The 25969-nt window shown below is 42.4% G+C and overlaps 1 protein-coding gene across 2 annotated transcripts; it reads right to left on the bottom strand.

Moving 5' to 3' along the window:
* Positions 1-1479: 1479 nt before the first annotated feature.
* Positions 1480-23442, bottom strand: C1QTNF3 (C1q and TNF related 3). 2 transcript variants are annotated; one of them, XM_007097425.3, is made up of 6 exons: positions 23325-23442; positions 17093-17204; positions 14930-15084; positions 10045-10174; positions 4916-5015; positions 1480-1661 (listed from the first exon to the last, which is right to left on the bottom strand). In XM_007097425.3, the coding sequence occupies exons 1-6, from the start codon at positions 23406-23408 to the stop codon at positions 1502-1504; spliced, it is 741 nt and encodes a 246-aa protein (XP_007097487.1). In that variant the 5' UTR covers positions 23409-23442; the 3' UTR covers positions 1480-1501. The 2 variants fall into 2 exon arrangements, with proteins under 2 accessions (XP_007097487.1, XP_007097485.1); XM_007097423.3 differs by having other exon boundaries at positions 23106-23408.
* Positions 23443-25969: the final 2527 nt, after the last annotated feature.

The raw sequence follows: 25969 nt of genomic DNA, 5'->3' as shown, positions 1-25969 counted from the left end.
ACCTCAACACCCACAGCTCCAGGGATGGCAGGGAACATACACACAAAATCACGAAGACATTATCAACCAGTCAAGCACATTTTGGCTAATATCCAGTCACTTTAAAATAGCATTGCTTGTATTGGTCAGGAAAAGAGTTTTAAAATATTTATAGATCAAAAGAAAGGGTCAAAGAACGGAGCAAGGAGCCCACCAAGTTAGTTAATAGGGCAGCCCTACTTAATTCTCTCTGCTTCCAGCTGTAGGGGGTAATCAATACAATTAAACCCACAGTTTAAAAGCTTTTGTGGAAATTCAAATTGTTACAGAAAATTAGTCAAGGGCTAATTGCTTCCAAGGGAATTCATTAAGTGATATTTGTCAGAAAGGCATCTCTCTAGTGCCTTTTAAATGTGATTTGACCTCAGGGTAAACACATATTCCAATGATACTTTCTTTGCTTAAAAGAAACCAGTTTGGGGTACTATCTTCTGAACTTATCCCTTTTGGGGAGGGATAGGCAAAAGTCAAGGAGCATAGCTGCTTTATAAATGTTGCTTAAATATGGTAATCAAAGAAGTCATATCATTTTTTATTTTTGAAAAGGTTAAGAGATTTTATTTTATGTCTTCTAAACGGAATGCCCTTGTATTTTGCATCCATTAGTTTCACTGTATATAACTGAGTTTACATTTCCTTGAAATGACATGTCAGTGTGTGTAAAGTTTATTGGGGTAATTTCTAAATTGAGAGAGAACTTCACATATATCTGTATATGTGGATCTAAGCTCACCTCAACTGGTTCTGCAGGCCAGAACCAACAAAGATCTACTTTAATCTAAGAAACTCAATGGAAAAAAAGTCAATATAATAAGTCAGACCTGATAAACTCAATTTTGGATCATGAGAAAATTTTATATCCAAAAATACAAGCCATTACAAATCCAGATTTAATTACAGCAGTATCCTTATAAAAAAGGAGGAGTCCATTATTTATGAGCATTATGAATACTTTTCCTATCTAAAAGCTATCTAGAGTTACTAAAAATATCTATACTTCATTCATAAAAATTGACCCACTGGATCAAAGTGTTACTTCCCAGTCTAGGCTTTACAAATGTTTCTGGTAACTTGGTCCTGGCAAGTGCCCTTGCTCCTGCTGGCTCCATCATAATCACTGCACCCTATTCCTTGAAACGTTATAAAGAATGATGAGCCTCAAACCTCAAGAATTCCTGAAAGTTGCTATTAAATTAAAAACGGAGTAGCCAAATTCTTTGCAAATGAATTCTTTGATGAGGAAAATTATTTCCAACCTGTATCAAGAAGGGAATTTTTTTTTAGGTGCCTAGGGAAGAGTAAAGGTGCTGAGTATATTAGTCAAGGTCACTTGGGAAGACAATTTTGTGGATTCTTCTTCTGAGCTCCTGAGTAGAACCCTCAACTCTAATGTCCTTCAGCTCATACCAATACCAGCTTAGCCGTAAGTCTTCCCAAAAGTAGAGCTGGTCTATTCATATATTTATTTGGTTTCAAAGAGCAGGAAGCCTGCAAAGGTAGAGAAGCGCTGATGGTCCCCATGAAGAGCGCCATTGCCCATTCTCAGCCAAACCTCATCCCCTTTGGCCAGCTTCAGTACTGCATGGTTGCTGGATGTGTCCGATTTCCCCTTTGTTTCATAGCTGTAAGGAAAAAAAAGGCACCAGCTACTTAGTCTTTGCAGTAGATAGCCACCTCTTTACCAAAATATGTCCTCATCTTCTCCCCCAGACTCTCATGCATTTGAAGTCCTGTGACTAAGTTCTCTAAATGGCATGTGAACAGAAATGACATGTACCACTAAAAGGATTGGCCGATACAATTCTCACAAACACCTCTCCTTGCCTCTTCCTCATTATGACTGTGTGGAATGTCAATGACAATGACCAGAATGACCTTGGAAGCAAAGTATTGTAGCCTGAGTTCTTGAAGACTAGGTAGAGGTCAAGTCTTTCTCACTTGCCCTGACCTGGAACAACCACTCTGGACTGTTCAATGAGAAGAAAAGGGATTTCTATTATGTTTAAGCCATTGGGTTAATGTTGCAGCAGCTTAGTCTACCCTAACTTATTGGTACTGAAGGAGCGTTCTGTTATAAACTAAATTAAACTGAAATATAAACTAAAATATGTTGTGTTTGCTCATGGTCAGGCAGAGAGCACTGAGGAAACAAATATTGTGGGCTTGAAAACTGTAGATCCATGTTGTGCTGTGGCAAAACATTTAGGAAAACATCTGATAACATGGAAGACAGACCTTATGTCTATCAAGCCTATACACTAAGAAAGGAAGTGACTAGAAAAGCCAAAATTCTCTTTGCTGCTTTTAGTGAGATGTTTCTACAAAAGATGAGAACTGACATGTTTGAAGCACAGGAAGCAGAAAGGGTGAGTCTAGAAAGTTGAGGCCTAACAGGGTTGGAAAAGCCAAATGCTTTTATACCAGAAAGAGCAGAGGTAAAATTGATGTTGTCCTATTAAGATCTCTCATTTAATCTGATAGACACAGCCTGCGACATAACCTGATGGATTAAAAATATTGCCTTTCTACCCAAATCTATTGTTTTAGAAGGCCTTGTGGTAGCCACCACTAGTCAAGACAGAAAGGCATGAAGATAAGGAGTCAAGGAAATAACAGACGGAAAAACTATCTGTCAAGAAAAGAATGTTGGGTGTTGTTTACCAACACATGTAACTGACTGGCAGCAAATAGCACAAAAGGCTGCTAAATGTCTGAGGAAATGATATTACTCAAACCTGGCTTACAAAGGGCTTGGGGTGTTTGACTAAATACTCTTAGCCCTCAAATTTGCACCAGGAGGAATTGGGCTGTGAAAGACCGCAGGGAAAATCTATTCATCTTTTAGATGTAGCCATGGAGACAAATAAATAAGGAAGATCCTCCCAGAGGACAGAATCAGGGACCAAAGAGAAAACAGCCAAGGGACGTCTGAGTAGCTCATTTGTTTAAGTGTCAAACTCTTGATCTTAGCTTATGTCAGGATCTCAGGGTGAGAGATCAAGCCCTGCATGGGGTTCCTTGCTAGTGTGGAGCCTGCTTGGGATTCTCTCTCTCCCACTCTCTCTGCCATTCTCCCATGAGCACAAGCTCTCGAGCCCATGCACCTGCACTCTCTGTCTCTCTGAAAATCAATAAACATTAAAAAAAAAAAAAACAATAGCCAAGAGACTGATGTGATGAAAAGAATTGTTCATTCCTAAGACTCAGGGCTTGGAGTTGGTTGCATGAACTACAGTTTAGGCTGTCTTCCTTGGGGATGGAGGTGGGAAGATATATATTCTAAATGTAGGAAGAATTCTATTGAATTCTCTGCCAGAGGGGCAGAAAAGCCTAGCTGTTCACCAGACTCCATTTCCCTGCTTCCAGAGGAGGAGTTCTATGTTTCCTTGCCATCCTTGCATTGGTTGGGGGGAGTTAGGGAAGGGGAAGTATGTGTCTCTGTTCTCTGAATAGAATATATGATGCGTAAAAATTTTCACAAGCCTGTTGCTCTTTTCTCCTTCTGACTGTGGCAATGACCATGACCAACAAGAATTTGAAAGTCAGTTTTACAGGTGAACTGCTCTCACCACTCTGTGTCCCTGAAAACCCAGATGGAGCACCTCCCTCCCAACCGCCACGAAATCCCTCCTGTACCTTGTCTGCCTTGTCCTTCCCCATCCTAGATCTGGTCAAGCCACACAGAGCTCTGCATTGTGTGAGCTACCATATTCTGGGTCTCTATTTTGCAGTAATTTCACCTACTCATCTTTCTCTCTTTTGGTTTTTCAAAGACATCTTTGCACCAGAAGCCAGGCTCCTGAAGAAATGGCATTCTTCCCAAGTTTTCAAAAATGACAGAGGTTAGATAGTAACCACAGTGTTTTTGATAGATAACTCACCACCCACTTAGTTATGGGAAAGATGTTGGTTCTCTGCCTCTTTCCCCCACACTAAGCTTATATCAAAACAAGTTGTAATATTTCTTTTTAAAATTAATTTTTTTAGGGACACCCGGGTGGCTCAGTTGGTCAAGCAACTGACTTTGGCTCAGGTCACGATCTGCCGGTTTGTGGGTTTGAGCCCCGTATTGGGCTCTGTGCTGACAGCTCAGAGACTAGAGCCTGCTTCAGATTCTGTGCCTCCCGCTCTCTCTGCTCCTCCCCTATTGGCACTCTGTCTCTCAAAAATGAATAAATGTTAAAAATAGTACTTTTTTTAGGGATGCCTAAAGTGGTTCAGTCGGTTAGGTATTGGACTCTTGATTTCAGCTCAGGTCATGATTTCACAGTTCCTGAAATTGAGCCACACAACAGGCTCTGCACTGACAGTGTGGAGCCTGTTTGAGATTCTCTCCCTCCCCCTTTCTCTTGACCCCTACCCACCTGTGTGCACACACAATCTCTTTCTCAAAATAAATAAATAAACTTTAAAAAAAAAAAGTAATTTTTTTACAAGGAACTCTAGGATAAATATCAGAGTGGCAGTACAGCCAAAAGAGAGGGGCCTACTCTGCCAGCTAAGGAAGATGGTGGAGAAGACCATCAATGGGGCTAAACTCTGGCAAAAGGGGTGGGAGGATGGGAAAACAGAGGAAAGGGCTGAGAAAGAAGAAAAGAAATTATGAGTTAAGAAAAGAATACAAATGATTAGTTATGGGGAGTATTGTTAGTAATTAGCTCAAGGCCTCTTATCAACCTGCTTATTCTCAGGTTTATAAGATTTATTTCTTCCCAAATAGTAATTATAATTGGGCCATATTTTGGTATATAGGAGCTCTCAGTAGTGACAAGGGTCATGTCAGGCTCTGTTGATTCCTATACACTCCCTGGCACTTGCCAGCCTTTGAGCAAGCAGTGGTGGCATGGATGAGACTGTGATAGAGACGACCACCCACCTGTACATGCTGAAGACTGTATTGCCATTGTGCATGAGGTACACATATACTTCTTCAACATCCTCGTGCTTCATCATGCTGAAGGTGAAGAAATACACACCTGAAAAAGGCAGGTATTTATCCACATTTATATTAATGTCTTGTACATTGAGGACCGAGACATATGCCACATGACTTCACATTTTTCGTTTATATTCTATATGGCATGTAGGTTCTTCTTGGCCTTTATTTGTATGAGTGTTCCTTTGTCTGTTCTCATCTTCACGGTACTTTAAACTTTTTGCGACCTTCCCAGTGTGTGCACTGTGTGTCCTTAATAAGACTACAAAGTCTTTAAAGGATGGAGTAATTTGGGCTGTATCTCACTCCCTCCTCTTCCCAATAGCGTGCTTACAGTGAAGTATATGCTATTCCTAGGTATAGATCAACTATCATTAGCACCTGCCACAGGACCCATATAGACAAGGCATATAGCCCTGCATGGATGAACACATGACCTCTGTGGCCTAACAAAATGAGCCAAGTGTAGCATTACAATGGATGAGTAGACTCATCACAGAGATGTTAGCCAAAGATAAGAAGTATTATAGCACAGATAATACTAATAGTTCTGAAGAAATAGTTTTTGTAACTTATCATGTTATTCATTACTCAGCAGCATGACCTTGCTACTAACAATATGGATACTTCTCATTTGTAAAGGACGAACATATTTGAAGAGATGTGAGTTTTCTTGTAAGATTCTAGGCCACCTAACAGAAAGGAACTTCATATGGCCTGATACACCCTGCATGCCAGTGTAGAAAATACCTTCACTGAAAGATTTAAGAGAATCCAAAAGCAGAGAGATAAGCAAAAAGGAAAATCTTCCTAACTCCAAATGATGTGGGATTTGAGAGTGCATTTGGAAAGATGATGAATACACATCATCAGGCTCTTATGGATTTCCATGCTACATTTTTAAACTGATGACCTTGTCTTGGCCCATGTGAGCTGCTATAACAAAGTGCCACAGACTAAGGAGCTTACAACAACAGCAATTTATTTCTCACAGTTTTAGAGGCTGCAAGTCAGAGACCAGGGTGCCAGCATGGTCAGGTGAGGGTCTTCTTCCAGGCTACAGACTCCTGATTGTATCCTCGCATGGCAGAAGGGGTTAGGGGACTCTGTGGGGCCTCTTTCATAAGGGCACTCATCCCATTCATGACAATTCTACCATTGTGAGGTAATCACCTCCCAAAGACCCTACCTCCTAACACCAATAAGTTGTGCAATAGGTTTTCAATGCCCAAGTTGAATGCCAACCTTCAATGCCCAAGATTTTCAATGCGAATGAATTTTGGAGGGGCACAATGAGACCATAGCAGCAAGCCTTGTAAGGGAAAACCCCAGAAACATCTTTTTTTAAAAAAAATAGCACTACATAGTTCTATGTTCCTTATCAAAGGTGCAATTAAGTAAGATAGAAGCTGTAAGGACACCATGTTGAACCACCTGCTTTTGACTCAAGTTGAACCAAGTGAAAAAGTGTGATTATGCTTCATTTAGCACCAGGCTCACATATTCAATATACTCAAAATAAAGGAACTGGTGTAAAACTCAGTCCTATCATTCACATGCCTAGAGATTGGTTCACAGGTGAAAAAGAAAGTCAGATTAGAATTAGAGGACTCAAACAAAGTAGTTTATATGTGTTTAGGTTTTTATTTTTACAAAACTTCTCATTAGATACACACACACACACCTGTGACAATTTCTAATGCCTCAAGAAGATAAAGCTGGAATCAAAATGACAGGAAACGATATTAGTTTTCCTGAAAAAATAATGACTACTATACAAAATCGATTGCAGAAGCATTTTAGAAAGAGCAGACTAAGAAATTAGATGGGGAATAAATGAAACGCCTAGAGGTGCAAATATAAAAGTGAATACATATTATATCCACATATGGCTTCCTTCTGCAGGGGAAGATACTGAAGACGCGAGGCAATACACTTACAGTACAGTTTTTAGGTCTTTGCATTACTGTAATTGCAAAAATCAGCCTTCTCTGTCTCGTCCCTCCCAAAGCTGAAAAGTATAAAATGGTCATTTTGTAATCTATTGGATGAGGTTTAAAGTGAAAGACCAATGATGGTTGTTACCATTAGAATTATGCCCAGCCCCAGAGAGTTCTGAAAAAACTACTAAATCTTTGAGCTTCAATTATAAAGCCCTTGAGAGCAGTGGAACCTTTGAGCATATCTAGGTGATTATGGGAATTGCAGCACAGAGAGTGTTTAACAAAATAGTTACAGGAAATTTATAAACCTTCAGAGCAGAAAATCATATAAGAAGTTTTAAAACTGATTGAAGTGTGATGAAAGATTGCTTCTATCGTTTTTATGTCTGTTTCTGAGTTTAACTGGGTAGAAAAAGAAAGGCATTAAAACACTTGCATCAAATTTAACACGGCCATTGCATTTATCAGAATTTTCTTCTTTTCCTTTCTGGATACCATATAGAGAAATAGGGAGAACTGAAAACAAACACCAGAAAGAATCCATCTTCCGTAAAACTAGGAGGCTGAAAAAAAAATTCATAAACTTAGATACTTGTAAGTCTGTCGAATGCAACAGACAACAGGCAGAGTCACATGGAGGCAACATGGGGGCTTGGCAGGGAGTTCTGAGGAGGGCCAAGCAGCAGCAGACCTCAGTTCCAGAAAAAGTACCTTCCCTGATGGAGAAGGGTCACTCTGAAGTACAAGTGCTGAAAGGAAGCTCTTATGAGCAGGGCCGAGATGAAGCCGGAGTTATGTTTGGTGGGGGATAGGGGTGGGGTTGCTAGATAAAGTACAAAACGTGCGGGAAGTGGTCCTGAAGTGGCAGATTTCAGAATCCACCAGCAAAAATAAGGCTCCTAAAGGCAAGAGGACCAGAAGTGCAAGGCTGGTTTCAGAAGTCTTCGAAGACCCAGGGCTGTCAGGGGAGGAAGAGGAAATGTGGCCACACAGAGAAAACACACAGAAGTTCCATCCTGAAAAGAACAGAGTGAATCCCTTGGTGCCAGGAGAGGGGACCATTGAGTTACCAAGCCTGGAAGTATGCTGGGGTCCCTCCCCCTTCCTGAGAAACTACTGCATGTACTGGTCTAGGAAAATCCAACTCATCCAACCATCAGCTAATTTTAGAAAGTAGAAAAGAAGAACAAAAGCTACCAAGAGTGGAAGAATACTCACCAAGAAGAAATGTTGTCATGTAGTGGATGGGAAATGTAACTAAATACTCCAACATGAGTTTAAAATATGTTAATGAAGCAAATCCTTCTATGAAAGAATATGAACAGAATGTAAGAACTCATGGCAGAAATATCCAGACAAGAGAAGGAACTACAAAATGGGACTAAGGGTTAATGTAAAACAGAAAATGTAAAGAAAGTATCACAGAAACAGGACAGAAGAAATTGGAAAAAGCAAAAAGGAAAATCCACCCTCAGATTATCTAATTAAGGACATGCAGAATAGTGATAGAGGAGTGTCTGTGTGGCTCCGTTAGTTAAGTTTTAGACTCTTGGTTTTGGCTCAGGTCACAGTCTCACAGTTAATGAGTTTGAGCACCAAACTGGACTCTGTGCTGACAGTGCAGAGTCTGCTTGGGATTCCCATTCTCTCTCTCTCTCTCAAAAATAAATAAACAAACATTAAAAAAAAAAAAGAATAGTGACAGAAAAGCAAACAACATGAAATGGAACTAAAGAGCAGCAAGAGGTTAGAGAAAATAAAAGATACAGAAGACAGACTAAGAAAAGTTAATAAAACCAACAGACTATAATTAGAGTCCTTACGAAGTTAACCAGTGGTAGGTCTACTAAGGTGCAGGGGGACAGGGTTGGGAGGCTGCTGGTGAGTGGTCAACCCTAAAGGGGAGGAGTATTTTATCATAGACATTGTTTAGAATTGCTGGACTATGATGACAATAAAAATGGAGTTACCTTTTAATTGGTCGTCTTATGCTTTAAAAATATCCCATAGGCACTATGCCCACGTATTGCCTGATTCCTAACACAAGTCAGACTATTCCCGATGCTACCCCACTTGAGTACAATGGTAAGAAAAAATAGTATTTATATCTATATTTAAAAATATAATGCAAAGGAACTTTTCAGGGCAAAAAGAAGGCTTACATCCATGTATTGAAAGGACAGCAGGAAAAGCCCAGAATGATCAGCTCGTGGTGCCCAAAAGTAAGGAAGTTATAGGGGCTGAATGTTGGCTTCCAAATAGGCCCTTGTCCTAAAATCCCCAGGAGCTGTGAATGGTACCTTATATGGCCACATGGACTTTGCAGGTGTAATTAAATTCAGGATCCTGAGATGGGGAGACTATCCAATTACCCAGGTGGGCCCAAGGTAATCATGCTGTCCTTGAGAGCCCAGGAGGTCAGCATCTGAGAGGAGGGGATGTTGACAGTAGAAGGGAGAGGGAAGCCATGTGGCTCATAGAGAGGGCACGCTGACAGCCTCTCAGGCTTGGAAGAGGCCAGCTAGCAAAGGAAGAAGCATTGCCTCCATCTTAACATCAGCCCAGTCAGACCGATTCGGGACTTCGGGCCTCCAGAGTTACAAGTGAATAATTTTGTGTCATTTTAAGCCACTCAGTTTATGGTAATTCATTAGATCAGCAATAGGAAACAAATACAGAAGTGCTCAAGAAATTTTAAAAATTTAAATAAAAATTATTTAAAGGATCAGGCCCTCCTCAGGGCAGTGGCATGGGAGGATACTGTTATGACACATTAAACTGTGAGAATTATGATCTTAGGACTTTTAAATGCCCTCTGAGGGATTATTTGCTTCAGTTCAAATAAGAGCTAAAAAAACCTTAGTAACCATGGTTATCATTTTTTTGTAAAGCATCCTCGTCTTTTTGAATTCTAATTCATTTACTGTGAAATACAACAGAAATCCATATATGGGCGGATTGTTTTCACCAGAATCAAAGAATTCTCAACTCTCTAAGTGTCTTCCTTTCTTTGTTTCCTCTCCCTTCACCCTTTTCTTTCCCTCCTCCCTCCCTTCCTTCCTTCTTTCCTTCCATCCAGATTGCTAGATTGATTAACTCAGTCATTCATTTATTTTTACATCTCACCTGATACTGGGGCCCCGAATCTACCAGTCATGACGTCAAAGAAGTTTCCAATGTTGGTCTCAACGCTGCTGAAGATAATTCCACTGTTCTGATTGCTGAAGTGAGTTGCCAGAGAAGCCATGAATGCAATCTAAGGAAAGAGTTGGGCAGTTAATAGGAAATTTACCTTAAAGGAATGAGGCTTTTACAAACATAAGTTTATCTCAACATTCTTTGTAATAGCTAGATTGGAAATAAACAGAGAAAGAAATAAATCATAGTAATTTCTAACATTTTTATGCTATGCAGCCATTAAAATGATATTATATATCAACAGTTCTCACCATGTGTTTCAAGGAGTATTGAACTTCTAAAGGCTATTTGAAATATTAAAATCCTAATACCAGGAAAATTTGGATGAAATCTACTTATAGTTATTAAATGCACATGAGCATGTTAAAGGATCTGAGAAGGCCTGCTTCAGATAACCATTTAATTTTGCTCACCTATGTTATTTTTTCCCCAAAATACCTGTGATATTATGATTTATAATAAATACACATTTTTTTCTTTGTCCTGGCTTCTGGCATAGAGTTCCCGAAACCATCCGAATATTTTAAGTGATGAGAGAAATCAAGTGGTCTTTTGTGATGTTAATGAGGTGACTTTGGCAAAGCCCCTAGGCAACCTAAAGATGGGGGCTGTTTGCCGGTGGAACCCACCACGTGATTAGAAACTTTGGACCCCATCTCACATCCAGGAAGGGCAGAGGGGCTGGAGGTTGAGTTCAATCACTAGGGGCCTGCGATTTAATCAAACATGCCAGTGCAATGAAGACTCCATAAAACTTAAAAGGAAGGGGTTCAGAGAGCTTCCACGTTGGCGAACACGTGAAGGGGCAGGAGAGTGGCCCTCGGTCTCTGAGAGGACATGGAAACTCCCCAAACCTGGCCCGAAGCATCTCTTTCATCTGGCTGTTCCTGAATTATAAAAAGCAGTGACTGAGTAAGTAGAATGTTTCTCTGAGTTCATGCTAGCAAATGAACTGATCCTAAGGAAGGGGTTGTTGGAACTTCTCCTCCATAGGCAGACTGTCAGAAGCAGAGATGACAACCTGAATTTGCGAGTAGCATCTGAAGTGGGGGCTGGGGGCAGGGGCGGGGGCGGTGAGTCTTGCTGGGCTGAGCTTTTAACCTTGGACTCTGATGCTGTCTCAAAGCAGGTAGTGTCAGAACTGAGTTGCACTGTAGGACACCCCGTTGATGTAGGACAAATATTTGGTGATGTAAGAAAACCCCCCACCCTGGAATTGCACCATTACTGGCCAGTCACATTTGAAAATTAATGCCAGCGGTGCCTGGGTGGCTCAGTTAAGCAACCAACTTTGGCTCAAGTCACAATGTCTTGTGGTTTGTGAGTTCAAACCCCACATTGGGCTCTCTGCTGTCAGTGCAGAGCCCACTTTGGATCCTCTGTCTGCCTCTCTCTCTCAAAAATAAATAGACATTAAAAACAACAACAACAACAACAACAACAACAAAACCTATTGCCAATCCCCCATCCAAAGGAGTCATTTTAACTGAGTGTGAGTTAGATCAACACATTCTTTAACTTGCTGGGACCACCTGTCTTCATAAAATGGGAGTTTTAAGGGAGGGGGTGAGAGAAGAGAGAGAGTGAATAATTTGAAGTTCTGAAAGACTCAGGGGTCTGCTCTGAAAGCAGGCCTGGGAGAATGAACACAGAAAGGATCTGAACAGTCGGAAAAGACAGCATGAGGGCCCTGGACACAGAGGAAGGGGAAGGTAGGGGTGACACCAGAGGAGGGATTTGGAAATAAGAATGAAGGGGCCTGGAAGTCACCCTTCTTTCCATGGTGCCTGAGGCCAATCGACCCTCCTCTATAAGTCCTCCTTTAAAACATGTGAAGGTATTTCTCCCAATTAGTACATTGCAGTTATTTATTTATTTTTTTAATGATTATTTATTTTTGACACACACAGAGACAGAGGGTGAGTGGGGGAAGGGTAGAGAGAGAGAGGGAGACACAGAATCTGAAGCAGGCTCCAGGCTCTGAGCTGTCAGCACAGAGCCCCACGCGGGGCTCGAACTCACGGAGTGTGAGATCATGACCTGAGCCGAAGTTGGACGCTTAACCAACTGAGCCACCCAGGCACCATGATACATTGTAGTTTTAGGGTGAAATAGTTGATGGAGTAGTTTTATAATTGCCTAAGATATGCTCCATCAAACTGGCTACGTCAGGGCTCCCTGGCCATTGTGTAACCATCACGGGTTTGGAGTTAGAATTTCTATCTTTGGGAATGTTAATCATCCATCTTATTGGACACCCTTTACCTGGCCAAATGGCATGTGGCTTCTTTGTAAATTTTTGCCAGCACATTGATCCCAGGTTGCTAAAATCAATAAACAGCATTCATTTACAAGTGACAAAACCCCCAAAGCAGTTAGAGAAACACAAAAGACCTCTCGGGTTACAACTTAAAAAACAAGAGGCCCAGAAAGTTGATGGAATTTATCTGTGGTCAAACAACCACCAGATATGCCCAAATAAAAGGCAAAGTTTTCCCCCCAATTGATCTTTCAGATTAAAGTCTCTATATTCTGGTTCTTTAAAAGTCTCTCATGCTATGGTATGTTCTCTCAATGACACACAGGCCCCTACCTTTGATGGGTCCACTGCACAATTTTTCATCTTTTTTTAAAAATGTTTATTTATGTTAGAGAGAGAGAGACAGAGTGTGAGCAGGAAAGGGACAGAGAGAGAGAGAGGGAGACACAGAATCTGAAGCAGGCTCCAGGCTCTGAGCTATCAGCACAGAGCCCCACACGGGTCTCGAACTCACAAACCTCGAGATCACGACCTGAGCCGAAGTCAGAGCCTTAACTGACTGAGCCACCCAGGCACCCTGTGGATGGTGCACTAGCAATACACATTCAGTGGAAACCGTACTTCAAATTTTGATTTTAGATTTTTTCCCTGGGCTATGAACACGTGGCAGATCCTCTCTTGTGATGCTGGACAGGGGATCAACAACCGATGATACACTTACAACCATTCTGTACCCACACACCGTTCTGGCTTTTTTTTTTACTTGTAGTAGAGTATCCAATAAATTACATGAGATAGTCAACACTTTATTACAAAATAGGCTTTGTGTTACATGATTTTGCCCAACTATAGGCTAATGGAAGTGTTCTAAGCATGTTTAAGGTACGCTAAGCTAAGCTATGATTTTTGGTAGGTTAGGTGTATTAAGTGCATTTTTTAAAAGTAGGCTTCATGCCCAGTGCAGAGTCCAACATGGGACTTGAATTCACAACCCTGAGATCAAGACCTGAGCTGAGATCAAGAGTCAGACCCTTAACTAACTGAGTCACCCAGGCACCGATTAAATGCACTTTTGACTTACCATGTTTCAACTTAAAATGGGTTTATCTGACATAACTGTTAGAAATAAGCCCGTTGACTCAATCAAAGGAGGGATGTGGAGACTCAGAGCACAGTGAAGCGAAGCTTTATTCAATGTTCTTGCAAGAGCAGGTGTCTGATAGGCAGGCACACTTGGGGCAGTTACAGCAGGCAATTTATCTCCTAGCGTGCAAGTCCCTTCCCTGGTTCCTCATTGGCTGAGCACTACAGAGGTTACACCCTCCCCTGGACGTCACCTATGCCCATGTAGGGCAAGGAGTAGTCTGATTGGAACAAACTATATTCCCTGAGGTGATGCAGGAACTTTCAGTCCCTCCTCCTTTTATTCTTTAGCGCTTATGGCAAAGCCCATGAAAATAAACCCGTGAAAAGGAGAGAGGAAGTGAAGTGTCTAAGGGTTTGGAACTCCATTGTTGGGGGTGGGGGAGGGTCGTACATACTTCCAATAGGTTGTAAATCTGCTGTTAATTAGACAGCATAGTTTTTATTTGGTATTTCTGAAAATGAATCATCTTCCTTACTGCTTGTAGTAACCCCATCATAAGTTGAGGAAGACCTATTTTGTTTTAACCACAGTCATATTTCATATCAGCCAAAAACAACTTTAGTAAAAACTGTTTTCAATGTTGATAGGAATCCCTTGGAAAAATCGATTTAAAAAATATCAGCCAGAAAATAAATAAATACCCAAGATTTAGTCATTTTCTTGGTGACATAATCTTACATTTGCAAATTTTAGATGTTATTGACAACTAGAATTTTGAACATCACTTAAAAGAGAAATAAATAGACAAATGAACACTTAAGCTTAGGATAAAATATCCTATTATAGCCTCATAAATAGATTCAAACACTTTAAACTGAAATGAATGCCATCAAGTCTAATCTAATCTAGGGTAGATCACAAAAATAAAATGTCTCTACTGATAAAGAAGATTGAAAAGTTTAAATAAAAACTGTGCCACAAGGTCTTGAGTTGATAGAGAATACTTACATATTAGTATCCATATATGTGATTTGAATTGATAAATGTAACAAAATTAATAAATAAGATATTGTAAGTAGACATTTGACCATTCTATTTATACATCTAAAGATTTGTATATTTGAATTGCCAAAAAACCTTTTTTATTTAACACATCTTCTGATTTGGAAAATGGGAGATTAGTTGATACTCAGGGCTGCCCATGGATTTGGTCCATGAAGATTGTTGAATTTCAACTTTAAATGCCTTCCTAAGAATGATTTCAAAATGCTCTTTGAACAACACAGGCTGCCTGAGGGGGGCAGGGGCGGGGAGGGATAGGGGGTGTTGAGTAAAGCCAGAGGCATACTGGCCATTGGCCATTGGTTGAGGGCTTGTCTTAAGAAGTACTCAGGCCTTCTGACTTCTGCACTGGAAGGGTCAGGGCAGTTTGAAAGTCACACAGAGATGTGCGCAAGGAGATTTACCTGCAGTTCCGGAGGAATCCCTGGGTAGCCCTTCTCTCCTTTGGGGCCATGCTGCCCCCGTTCCCCTCGTGGTCCCAGGTCACCTTTGTCTCCTTTCTCACCTTTGGCCCCTTCATGGCCAGTGGCTCCATTATTGCCATTGTTCCCATGGTTTCCTGAAATTACAAGCAGACATCATCACAGGAGAAAGCCTCCATCACTCACACCCACCTTCTATTTTTATACAAATGCAGACCCTTTCTTCATAAAGGTTCAATCTCAATTGTAAAAGAAGACCATTTGAAAGCAATCCTGAACACAGCCAAGGGGCCATCATCAAATCGGTTTCTTCCACATGGGACACTGAAGACAGCGTTCTTAGGTATCAAGTCTCCAAAGCCTGTTTTTCTTATAAAGCAGGAATTGGATGAAGAATTTATGAGGACTGATTATCAAAGTATCATTTATAATAGCAAAGATCAGAAACCACTTAAGTGTCCACCAATACTGGAAGAGCTAAATAAAAAAAAAAAAAAAATACATCCAATAAATAAGGCTATATAGTCCCAGAAAAAGAATGCTAAAGAAAAATATTTAATAATATTTAATAATATTCAGACACTTTAAGATTAAAAGGTTATGAATCAATAGAGATAGAATGATGTTAGGTATAAATAATATTTATCTATTACATAAAAATATTTCACGTTTTTTTTTTTTCCTGAATGGATGGAACATGACTGGCTTTTGTATCATGCCATGTATCTTTTTTTGTCTCTTTGCATTTTTCTACAAAGGACACATACCACTTTTACAACTGAGGGAATGTAAAATCATTGCTAAACATTTTAACAATAATTTTGAAAGCAAGACTTGGATAATGATTTCAACTCTTTGCCGCTAAGAGACAATTCCTACTAGTCTTCCTTTATTTTATACTGGTTAAATTTTACACCCTTTTGCTAATTATTTTCCATGCTACCTTTGGTCAGTTATTATACCAGGCTTGCAATCCTTCCAGATAAACAAACTTTGGCGGTGTTTACAAGTCAATGGACTAACAAAGCCACTCTGATTGGGAAATATTTGGCCAAGGACAGCCTGTTCTGTAAGCTCGGAAGAGTTTAGCCCTCAGAATACTTTAGAGGAGTCTGAATATTCTCTATCCACAATCACTGCGCCTGCTGGCTGCTACCATTGACATCCCATAACATAGATTCCAAGACAGTAATCATAGTTTAAAGTCTAACAGAATGTTTTCTCATTTTAGATTTGGTTTCATAAGAGAAGCCACTCAAAAGTACATAAAAAAATTAAACCTCATTTGATAAATGTTAATATCAATGAGGGTAAGTTAGAGGAGAGCAAGCGGACTTCTGTCAAACACTGAGAAAAAGTCCTAGCCCAGGAAGGGGTAGGGGAAGAGGAAAATAATCCTCAGATGGATCTGGGAGCCTAGAGAATCTAGGCTACCCTTTCCTTGGCTGACCCCAGATACTAGCCAGTTCTCAGAAGCTCTGTGCCTGGGGCACACTCAGTAGAGTAGGATGGCTGAATGGAGCCCAACAGCATTTCCCATGCCACTATGTGGTACCGGAGCCCAAAATGTTCCCATGAGCCCAAGAGAGGCATGAAAGTCAACAAAGAACTAAACATGGACAGACTCTGAGTATCAGGGAAGAAAAACTTAGCTGGACATAGAATCAGATAGAAGGATGCATGGCTCAGCGAATGGTACTGTGGAGATGGCTCTAACCAGACCGACAGGCGCGCATCTCCTCCGCACCTTCACTTCGGAAGTTCCCTGAAAGTTAGCGCATGGTTGCATGAAGCACGTTGTGGCAGAAACACTGAAACAAGAGTATGTCCAAATAAGATCGCATAGTTCTGTACTCCAAGCTGGTGAAGAACCCCCGCTCCCGATGAATCTGGTGCCCCAGAGCTCTTCACACCTTTGGGATTCTGCAAGCGGGATAAAAAATAAATTCTATGGATTTGATAGTATATTGTTCCACCTAATTGGCTTAATAAATCCAGGACTCTCCCAAACTCTCTTTTGGATTTCCACGCATGCTGTTTGGACCACACGCAAGTGAACCCAAATTATTTAGATTCACCTTGACTCCTATTTTGGCACAGTGCACAATTAGACTGGCAACAGTGCCTCCTCTTTCTCATCCTTACCTGGAATGCCAGGGGGGCCGGGCGGTCCAGGGGGGCCTTGGTAGCCTCGGAAACTGTACTCTCCGTGGCAACATTTGCTGCAGTCTGGGGGCAGTCCTCCGGTTTGTGGAGACTTTAAAAAGATACAGAGAAAAGTTTCAGAGAATGGCACTTGGGAGTAATTAGGATTTGTGAATTTCCTCTGGTCTCAGCCCTTGGGTAAGTTAAACTCCAAACACCCTACAACAACATCAGAAAAGATGGTGTGGCATGGGAACTCGAATGGCAGGGTAGCTAAAGTGAGCTGATGACTCAAAGGACAAGGAAGCCAGCGGGTCAAAAGAAACGCATGCTTTCTGGAAGGAGTGTGGTGTTGGCAGGGGGTGCGGCAGGATTTCTGGGAAGACTGTCCTGAGGCTACCAGTGACAGCAAAAGAGGAGAACCCTTCAGAGTGGATGTGAAGGCACCCCTCTCTTTCCCCGCTGCCAGCACCCTCGCATGTAGCTTGTTTGAGTAGATGACTCTCAAATGATAAGAATTATATTATCAACTTCAAAGATGGTTATTAAGATTTTCTATATTCATGATACTGGGGTAAGGGTTCTTAGAAATTTTGAATTGTAATGCTACCTTTTCAGCCACCGCACACTTAAATTGCCTTAGGAAATTAAGGAAACAAAGTGTTCATTAGTCCAGTAAATTTGTATTCATTATCTACATCTTGAAACAACTTTAACTCCCTCTGAATAGGTGTTCAACTAAGGGGCACCTGGGTGGCTCAGTTGGTTAAGTATCTGACTTAGGCTCAGGTCTGATCTCATGTTTCCTGAGTTCAAGCCCAGCATCAGCTTGCTGCTATCAGCATTTGGATCCTCTGTTCCCTTTTCTCTACCCTCCCCTGCTAGTGCTCTCTCTCTCTCTCTAAAAAAAAAAAAAAAAAAAAGATAATAAGTATTTAACCTCATGTTCTGTTTCATATTTCACTTCAAAATTTTAAATGATTTTCACATCATTCAAGCCAATATTCAATGAGTACTTAATGGGCACCCAATGTATTCAAATATGACACTGAGTGGACTTGTGTATTTATTTAAAGAAAAATCTCTAGGGGCACCTGGGTGGCTCAGTCGGTTAAGCGTCCGACTTCGGCTCAGGTCATGATCTCCCAGTTTGTGGGCTCGAGCCCCGCGTCGGGCTCTGTGCTGACAGCTTGGAGTCTGGAGCCTGCTGCTGATTCTGTGTCTCCCTCTCTCTCTGCCCCTCCCCTGCTCACGCTGTCTCTCTCTGTCTCTCAAAAATAAATAAATGTAAAAAAAAAATTTAAAGAAAAATCTCTAAACTCTGTGCTTAAGGTAAAGGACCTATAGCTCTAGCGGGAGAGTTAGATTTGCTTATAAGATTTAGTGTGTCATTAAATTGGTAACTTGTTTTTTAATTATATCATGCAGAATAGTCGTGGAAACTTTCCTAGACATGAGTTATAATTCAATGGTCTTTTGAAAACAGCACATTGTTTCTAAAGGATTCATTAGAAAAGGAAGAGAGGGAGAAAAAGAGGGGGGTGGGGGAAAGGAAGGTTTTAAAATTCACGTTTTCTCTATCACTAGAAATCCAAGCAGAAAAGTGAGTCAAGGCTTTGCATTGCTGCACAGACTTTGCTTTTTTTCTTTTCTTTTTTTTCTTTTTTTTTTAAATCAAAAATGGTCTTGGACTCTTTCTTCACTCCCTCATTCCTTTTTCCTAAAGCCTTCCACCAAGCCATTCAGGGAAAATGCAAAACAGCCAGCTCAAGCATTCTCTTGCAACAGCTCAGAGCTCCAGTCTCAAGTGATCAGGGACCACAATTTGAAACTAACCCCCGTCTCGTCTTCTGCCCCCCAGACTCCACACTGGCCAGATATGGGAGTCTGTAAAATCCTTTCATAAAACTGGTGAAGGAAACAAAAATCAGCTAAAGGAGGTGGTCTGAGACGGGCAAGTTCAGACGCTTGGAAATCCAGACACCACAGCACTGCCCCACCTTCCAATCCAAGGATGCAATGTGAGAAGTAAGTATTCCATAATTTCCTGAATGATTTTGCTAATGTGAAATACAGCTTTTTAAGTTCCAAGAAATCCAAGGCTCTGCCAATAATGGGCTTTGGGGAAGAAGAAGGGAGGGGAAAGGAGGGAAAATCCTGACATGGACCCATTAAAGAACAGAATTGAGTCACTGAGATGTTAGGAATGTTAGGAAGATGGCTGTACTGGAACCAGAACTCCCATCTCAGTTCTGTGTGGCTTTAGTGATGTCACTGCCCGCCCCCCCACCCCCCTCCCACCAGGCGTCGTTTTTCTTGTCTACTAAATTAGGGCACTGGGTAACATGGTCATGAAGTTTCTTTCCAGCTCTGAGAGCAAGCAAAGATACTAAGGTCTTTTCCAAACCCTCCAATAATGGCTTAGAAAGATTTTATTCTTTTTTTTTATTAATTTTTGTAAATGTTAATTTATTTTTGAGAGAGAAAGACACACACACACACACACACACACACACAGTGTGAGTGGGAAAGGGAAGGGGCAGAGAGAAAGAGACACACAGAATCTGAAGCAGGCTTCAGGCTCTGAGCTGTTTTTGGCACAGAGCCCAACACGGGGCTTGAACGCATGAACTGTGGAATCATGACCTGAACTGAAGTAGGATGCTAAACCGAATGAGCCACCCAGATGCTCCAGAAAGATTTTATTCTTAAAGTTGAGTGTCTGGGTGTGAGAAGTTAGCTCCAGGAGTTAGGACTGCTCAGTGTCAGAGCTCACTAGGACTGGGGTGTGTGCCCAAGCTACTTGGGAGTGCCTTGAGAGCAGAGAGCTGCCACCCCAACAGGGAGGGTCTTCCGGTTTCTACTAGCTGGGCATCTCCTGAGAGTCCTTCACAACATGTTCCTCTGGCCTGGTCTTTCAAAATTCAATCCAATGGAATAGTGCTTGTGAGCTTTTGAGGGACTCTTCGACCAAGCTGGATGGGATGTGTTCACTCAGAGGTTATCACCTAGGTAAGGGAGAATTACATACTGGGGAGTCACTACATATCTCCCTCTTACCATCTCTCCTAGTCAGGTCCAACTGGAAAGCCAAAGACACAAAAATGAGCACCATGGGAGGAGGTAGGTGTCTCTAAGACAAGTTCTGTACGTTTTATAGATGAAGGTGATGGGGCAGCTACTCAGATTTGAGCTCTGCTCTTAGTGAGTGACTTCTCAGAAAGAAAGCCCACAGCTCCTTCTTTACTGGAAGAAAGAGGGAAGAGAAAGGAGGAGGGAGGTGGAAAGAAGGGGAGAAAGCATCCATGAGAAGGAGGGGAGACTGATAAAGGTGACTGACTAAGAACTGCAGAGAATAAACTGCCAGGAAAAGAAAGACCAAGTCTACTCTCCCCTGATCTCTGCACACTCTACCCACCACAAAGCCCATGGCCAGAGTCCTCTTTCTAGAACACACACCAGATCACCTCACTGCCCTGCTGTGAACAAACACAACTTTCGATGGCAAACTAAGGTCTGAGCTCCTTAACCGGCCAACAGAATCTTCCGGGCTGGCACTAAGATCATCCCGCTTTCCACCCACAGCTCAGGAGCTCCAGCCACACTCATTCCTCCCAGGCTTTGCTGTCTCACATATTTTTAAATTGTATTTCTTGTATGGATAACCATCCTTTTTGTCTCACCTTTGAGATCCAACTCAGCGGCCACCACCACTCTGACACTTTCTCCCCAAATGCCTTATTTGCAGAGATTTTGTTTATCATATGGTATTCAATTATCTGTTCATTTATCCCTCAGAGAGCCCTGCAGAACTGTCTGGACATAGGCTTGGACATATTTATTCCCATCGTAAAGCTTGGCGCATAGTAGGGGCCCAGGAAATCATTGGTGGAAGAATGAATGAAAAAAAAGAAAAAAGAAAAGAGGTGGGGGACATAGGGAAGAAGGGGAACACAGTAAAACCTTAAATGCAGTGTGAGTCTCCATACCCATTGGCAGGCACGCCATTATCGAGGATCTCCAGAATATCAGTGAGTCTAAATCTCCTCAGTATCTCCTATTAGGTTGTCTGTCTGTCTGTCTGTCTGTCGGTTGGTTGGTTGGTTTTGAAAATACGTCTGGAGCCCAGGAGGGTTCAAAAGCCCCTCTGACTTCAAAAAAAAAAAAAAGCCAGAAAGTGACTTTTTATCCTCTTGCATCTGACTCCAGTGTGCTGGCTGCCTCCCACCAGAAGGTAGGGCAAAGTAGAAATGTAATTTGGATTCCAGTGGTCTTCTGGGTGTTGGTTGCCAAGAAATAACAACAAACGATAGCCTACATCTGCCTTCTGCTGCGTCTGGGGGCTCACACAGCGAAGGCCAGGAAGGGCCCAGCAAAGATCCCATCCACTGAAATGGAAAGGCCAGGTCAAGGCTTGGACAAAAATGAAAATATCTTCACCACAAAGGAAATAGAAAGTAGCATTAGTCACCCCCTGGCAAAAAGATTGTCGGATGGGGCAGGGCCTGGGTGGCTCAATAAGTAGAGTGTGTGACTCTTGATCTTGAGGTAGTGAGTTCGAGCCCCACATTGGATGTAGGTTACTTAAAAAAAGAAAAAAGATCGTCAAATGAAAGGACAATCTCTAAAAGTGGCCTTTGAAAAATAAGATTGTATTTGGAAGTTATTTCTTTTGTGACTCCTTACAGAAACAATTTTTTCTTGACACAGCCTCATGGAACAGTCTGGGATTCTGCATTGTGCTGTTGAGTTAGAAGTCCCAAGTTAGGGGCACCTGGGTGGCTCAGTTGAGCATCTGACTTGGGCTCGGGTCTTGACCTCACAGTTTGTGAGTTCGAGCCCCATATTGGGCTCTGTGTTGACAGTTTGGAGCCTGGATCCTGCTTCGGATTCTGTGTCTCCCTCTCTCTCTGCCCCTCCCCTGCTCACACACTCTCTCTGTCAAAAATAATAAATAAACATTAAAAAAAAAAAAAGTTCAACCCTGATTTAAAAAAAAAAAGAAGAAGAAGAAGAAGAAGAAGTCCCAAGTTAGCCCCAGATCTATAGCTGATCATGTGTGGGATTTCAGGCTGATCATATCTCCAGCCTCAACCCAGACTTTTCAGTCTGTGATAGGACGGGTTTAGATTTCAACTGCATGAACCTTTTCAGGGACTATTTAATGCAAAGACACAGTCAATTGTTGTTGTAAAACCTCTTTGTTCAAAGTTCCTATGATTTGAAGTAACTCTTATTGTCCCCCTTATCTGATTTCAACATACTAGATGTGGAGAAGGTAAGTCAAAATTCATTTTGTCCAGTTCTTAATGGTTTAATTAAATGGAGTTTCACCAATTGACAATTCACTACACTGAAACCTTACCTCACTCCTGTACTACCCCCAAAAGAGTTAAAGATGTTTCCTTGGATGCCGAGTTTACACCCAGGGAAATAAATCAAGTTCTTTGTGATTATCAGGCATTAAATCACACAATGAAGTTTTGCTTTTTTGTAAACATGTAGTCTTTTTTGTTCTAACTCTTTGGTTCACAGGCTGAACAGAGAGGCTTAGCAACCCAGACTGCCATAAATCAAATAAACAGGCCTGGCATGAAATGTCACAGTCAACTAACACATCAAAGTGGAAAACTCAAAGGGCAGCCTCTCCCTGCTGGGAAGGATTAAGAAAATCCAACTCTCTTACGATCTGCAAAAGATCCGTCTATCTGCATAGGTCAGCACTACTTCGCACACTAAGAGAGCAGGAAAGAAACTAAGTCACAGCACAGCAGGGAGCCCGCCGCTCCGTTCTCCTTTCTCCTGGGGGACACCCTGTCTCCGCACGTCCTCTGCCGATTTTCTAACAGAGACCACAGTCCCCCTGGTCCCCCAGAGCAACCCAGAAAGACACCCACAAGCAGTCTAGCAAACTTCTAGAAAGCACTGATCCTAAGAATCATAGCTGAAACAAGAACAACAGCCAAACTCATTAAGCTTTCACAGTAACCCCTTAGAAGAGAATTCCGAGTACCTGGCCCCAGAATGGGGTGATCTGGGCTAGGTCATCTACCTCAGGGTGCGGTAGCTCATCCGGTCTCAGGGATTTTAGGTCTGCAGAAGTGTTATTATCCACAGTCCCAGTATTAGGATGGCTCCGCTCTCTCACTTTCTCCCTCCGGGAGCCGCTACGGCCAGTCTGCTGGTGGCTTTGCACTATTCTCGCCACCACTTTCTTAGCTCTTCCGCTCACCTCCATGTATTCATCTTGACAGAGGCAAAACGGGAGGAAAAGCAAAGCCAGCAGGTGCCAACAGACGAGCTGCCTCCCGCGCATGATTGTCAACAGAGCCCCAGAGCCTCCCGGAGAAGACGGGCGAGGCTCCTCGGGCAGATGCCAAGGCTGGAGATGAGAGCTGCAGGCGGCTGGGCGCTTTTATACTTCGGTGTGTAATAAATAAGGCTGCAGGCATGCCAGAGGGGAAGCAGCCCTCCTCCCCGGGCAGGACAGCCCCCATTCATCCTTTCCCACCCCACAGGCCGGCAGATTTGTGTGCACAGCTCCCGGTTGGTGGGGTTCATAAATGCCACACCTTGGCACATTTTTGTTAACGTGTGAAGAAAACACACACGACCAGCTGGAAACAGAGAACGTGTGTCCAGAGCTTTGCTTTTGTGATTAGACGTGCGTCTTCGAGGTCAGAGATGCCTTTTGGAAAAACCTGTCCTCAGGCTTGCCAGGAAATGCAGACTTAACTGGATCAATTCTGTCAGAAATGGCAGGGGGCGTGGGGCTGGTTCAGGGCAATCAAGAGGGCTCTGGCACTCTCCTTGTACAGTGACTGCTTCCCCACTGTGCTCCACTTAAAGGAACTCATTTCTCCTTTCAGACACCAGCAGCAGAAGGCAGTTGGGTGACTCCAGAACACTGAGCTGGCTTCAGGTTCAGAGCGTCTGGATTTAGCAAAAGCATTTCCCAGTCCCAGGTTATATTTCCTTTTCCCTTGTGTTTCCAAAAGCCAAGTTAAATTAAAGTCAGTTATTGCCAGATGAAGATACAACATCCTGTTTTGTATTAAAAGAAGACTGTTGGCTCAGGCTACTCATCTTTCTGACATATTCTTGATTAAAAGCGAAGAAATGGAAAGTGCCAAAGCAAACACTACCTCAAATAGATCGGAATGGAGAGAATTATCATTTTATTTGCTACACTTTTATTAATTTGGCCAAAGAGCAAATGGATAGTCCTGACTTTTAGGATCATAAATTAAGGGAATTTATGTAGCTTTGTCATTAAAATTGCTTCTATTTACATATTTCATTTAGTATTACTGATTCCCTCACGTAACAAAAAGTCACTCCCCCTCCCTCACGAGAATTGCAGAGACCCTGGGACTTAAAGGGACCATGAGAGGCAAATGTCCAATGCTAAGGGGACAAGTGTGGCACTGTAAAAAAGCCAAGCCTTGGACAAGCCAGGCCTGATGATGAAGTGACATCGAGCAGCTGGAGAGAGAAGAGACGCAGGAGAGCCCACCCACAGCTGCCTTCCTTACTCAGCAAAGGGACCTGAAAAACAAAAGCCACTGAGGCTGGTTGTATCACTTCTTTGGGACAGCTGCCTCTAGAGCCCACATCTATACTTAGGAGGAATCTGGTCCTGGGCACAGTGTGGGAAGTGAGAGAATTTTTCTATAGAATAGAAGCTCTCCAGTTCACGAGTGTAGGGGCCTTGTGAGTCATGCTTATTCAAAGCGAGCAGTTCCCACCTAGTGGAGTATGAGAGGCTTTGCCCTCCCCATCCCGTAGGTCTACCAGTCCGAAATCTCACTGGAGAATTCTTTGAGATCTGTGATGAGCATGCCTAGGTAAGTCTCCCTAGGGAGGATAGCACATCAACCCTGTTATCTGGCATTAACTCCGATGGAGGATGTGTTTATCAGACCCGGAGCTGCAGACCGGGGAAGTTAACACCTGGGTCTTGTGGTCAAGCAGGTGGATGGAATGTCACTGTGAGGAAAAGGCCCAGAGGAGTGTCTCAGTGGGGATGCTCCCTCATCGGAGAGGCCTGGAAATGATTTTACAGGAAGACCATGAAGCAAGAAATGGCTCTGCGATCCAGGTCACCTAACTCCCAAGTTTTCTGAGAGCTGTCCTTGGCAGCTCCCACCACCTGGACCACCTAGCGAAGTCGCTACAAGCCAACGTCTTCTGACTTTCAACTGCATTGAGGCTTTCCGTTGGTGTTTTCAATGCTTTCAACTGTTCTGGTGGTTCTCACTCCCAGCTGCCTGTTAAACCAGGAAGCTTCTAAAGATATCAGTGCCTGGATCCTATCCCAGACCAATGGAGTCAGACTCTGTGGTGGGGCCAGGGCACCAATAGTTTTGAAAAAGTTCCCCAAGATGATTCTACTATGCAGCCAGGGTTAGGGAATCACTGACCCATCCTCTCCTTGACTCAACAGGAATAAATAACAACATCTATAATTTGTTGAGCATTTACCGTGTGCCAGCCAAATACTTGTTTGCTTTAGGTCACTGACTTTTCTTAGTAAACCTATTATTACCATCTATAGATGAGGAAACGGGGGTGGGGGGGTGCTCAGAGAGGTAAAGTGACTTGCCTGATGTTACACAATTGGAAAGAGGTCATTAGGAGATGTATCCATCTATCCTCCGGCTTTCCTACAGCAGAGCAGAAGACCACTGACAGGCTGGCTGCAGAGAGAAGGCCAGGTTCATCACAGCCAGGAGGCTCACACACAAGAATCAGGCCAGAGGGCTATGAGTGGAATTATATATCACCCAAAGAGATGTTGGAGTCCTAACCTCCATACTCCTGAGATGACTTTATTTGGAAACAGAGTCTTTGTCTATGATCAAGTTAAGATGAGGT

The sequence above is a fragment of the Panthera tigris genome, chromosome A1 (assembly GCF_018350195.1).
Source record: "Panthera tigris isolate Pti1 chromosome A1, P.tigris_Pti1_mat1.1, whole genome shotgun sequence".
NCBI classification, from domain to species: Eukaryota; Metazoa; Chordata; class Mammalia; order Carnivora; family Felidae; genus Panthera; species Panthera tigris.
Note: the sequence above shows the minus strand (reverse complement) of the source record. Positions and strands in the feature narration are given on the sequence as shown.

Bases quoted from the DNA above. Each gene is read 5' to 3' on its own strand.
- C1QTNF3 (XM_007097423.3), bottom strand. From the start codon at position 23,408: ATGCGCGGGAGGCAGCTCGTCTGTTGGCACCTGCTGGCTTTGCTTTTC. The intron at 17,205-23,105 runs GTACTCGGAATT...ATCTTTTTAAAG, and splicing joins TCACCCCATTCTGGGGCCAG to TCTCCACAAACCGGAGGACT. The intron at 10,175-14,929 runs GTAAATCTCCTT...CTCTTTCCTTAG, and splicing joins GGATTCCTCCGGAACTGCAG to ATTGCATTCATGGCTTCTCT.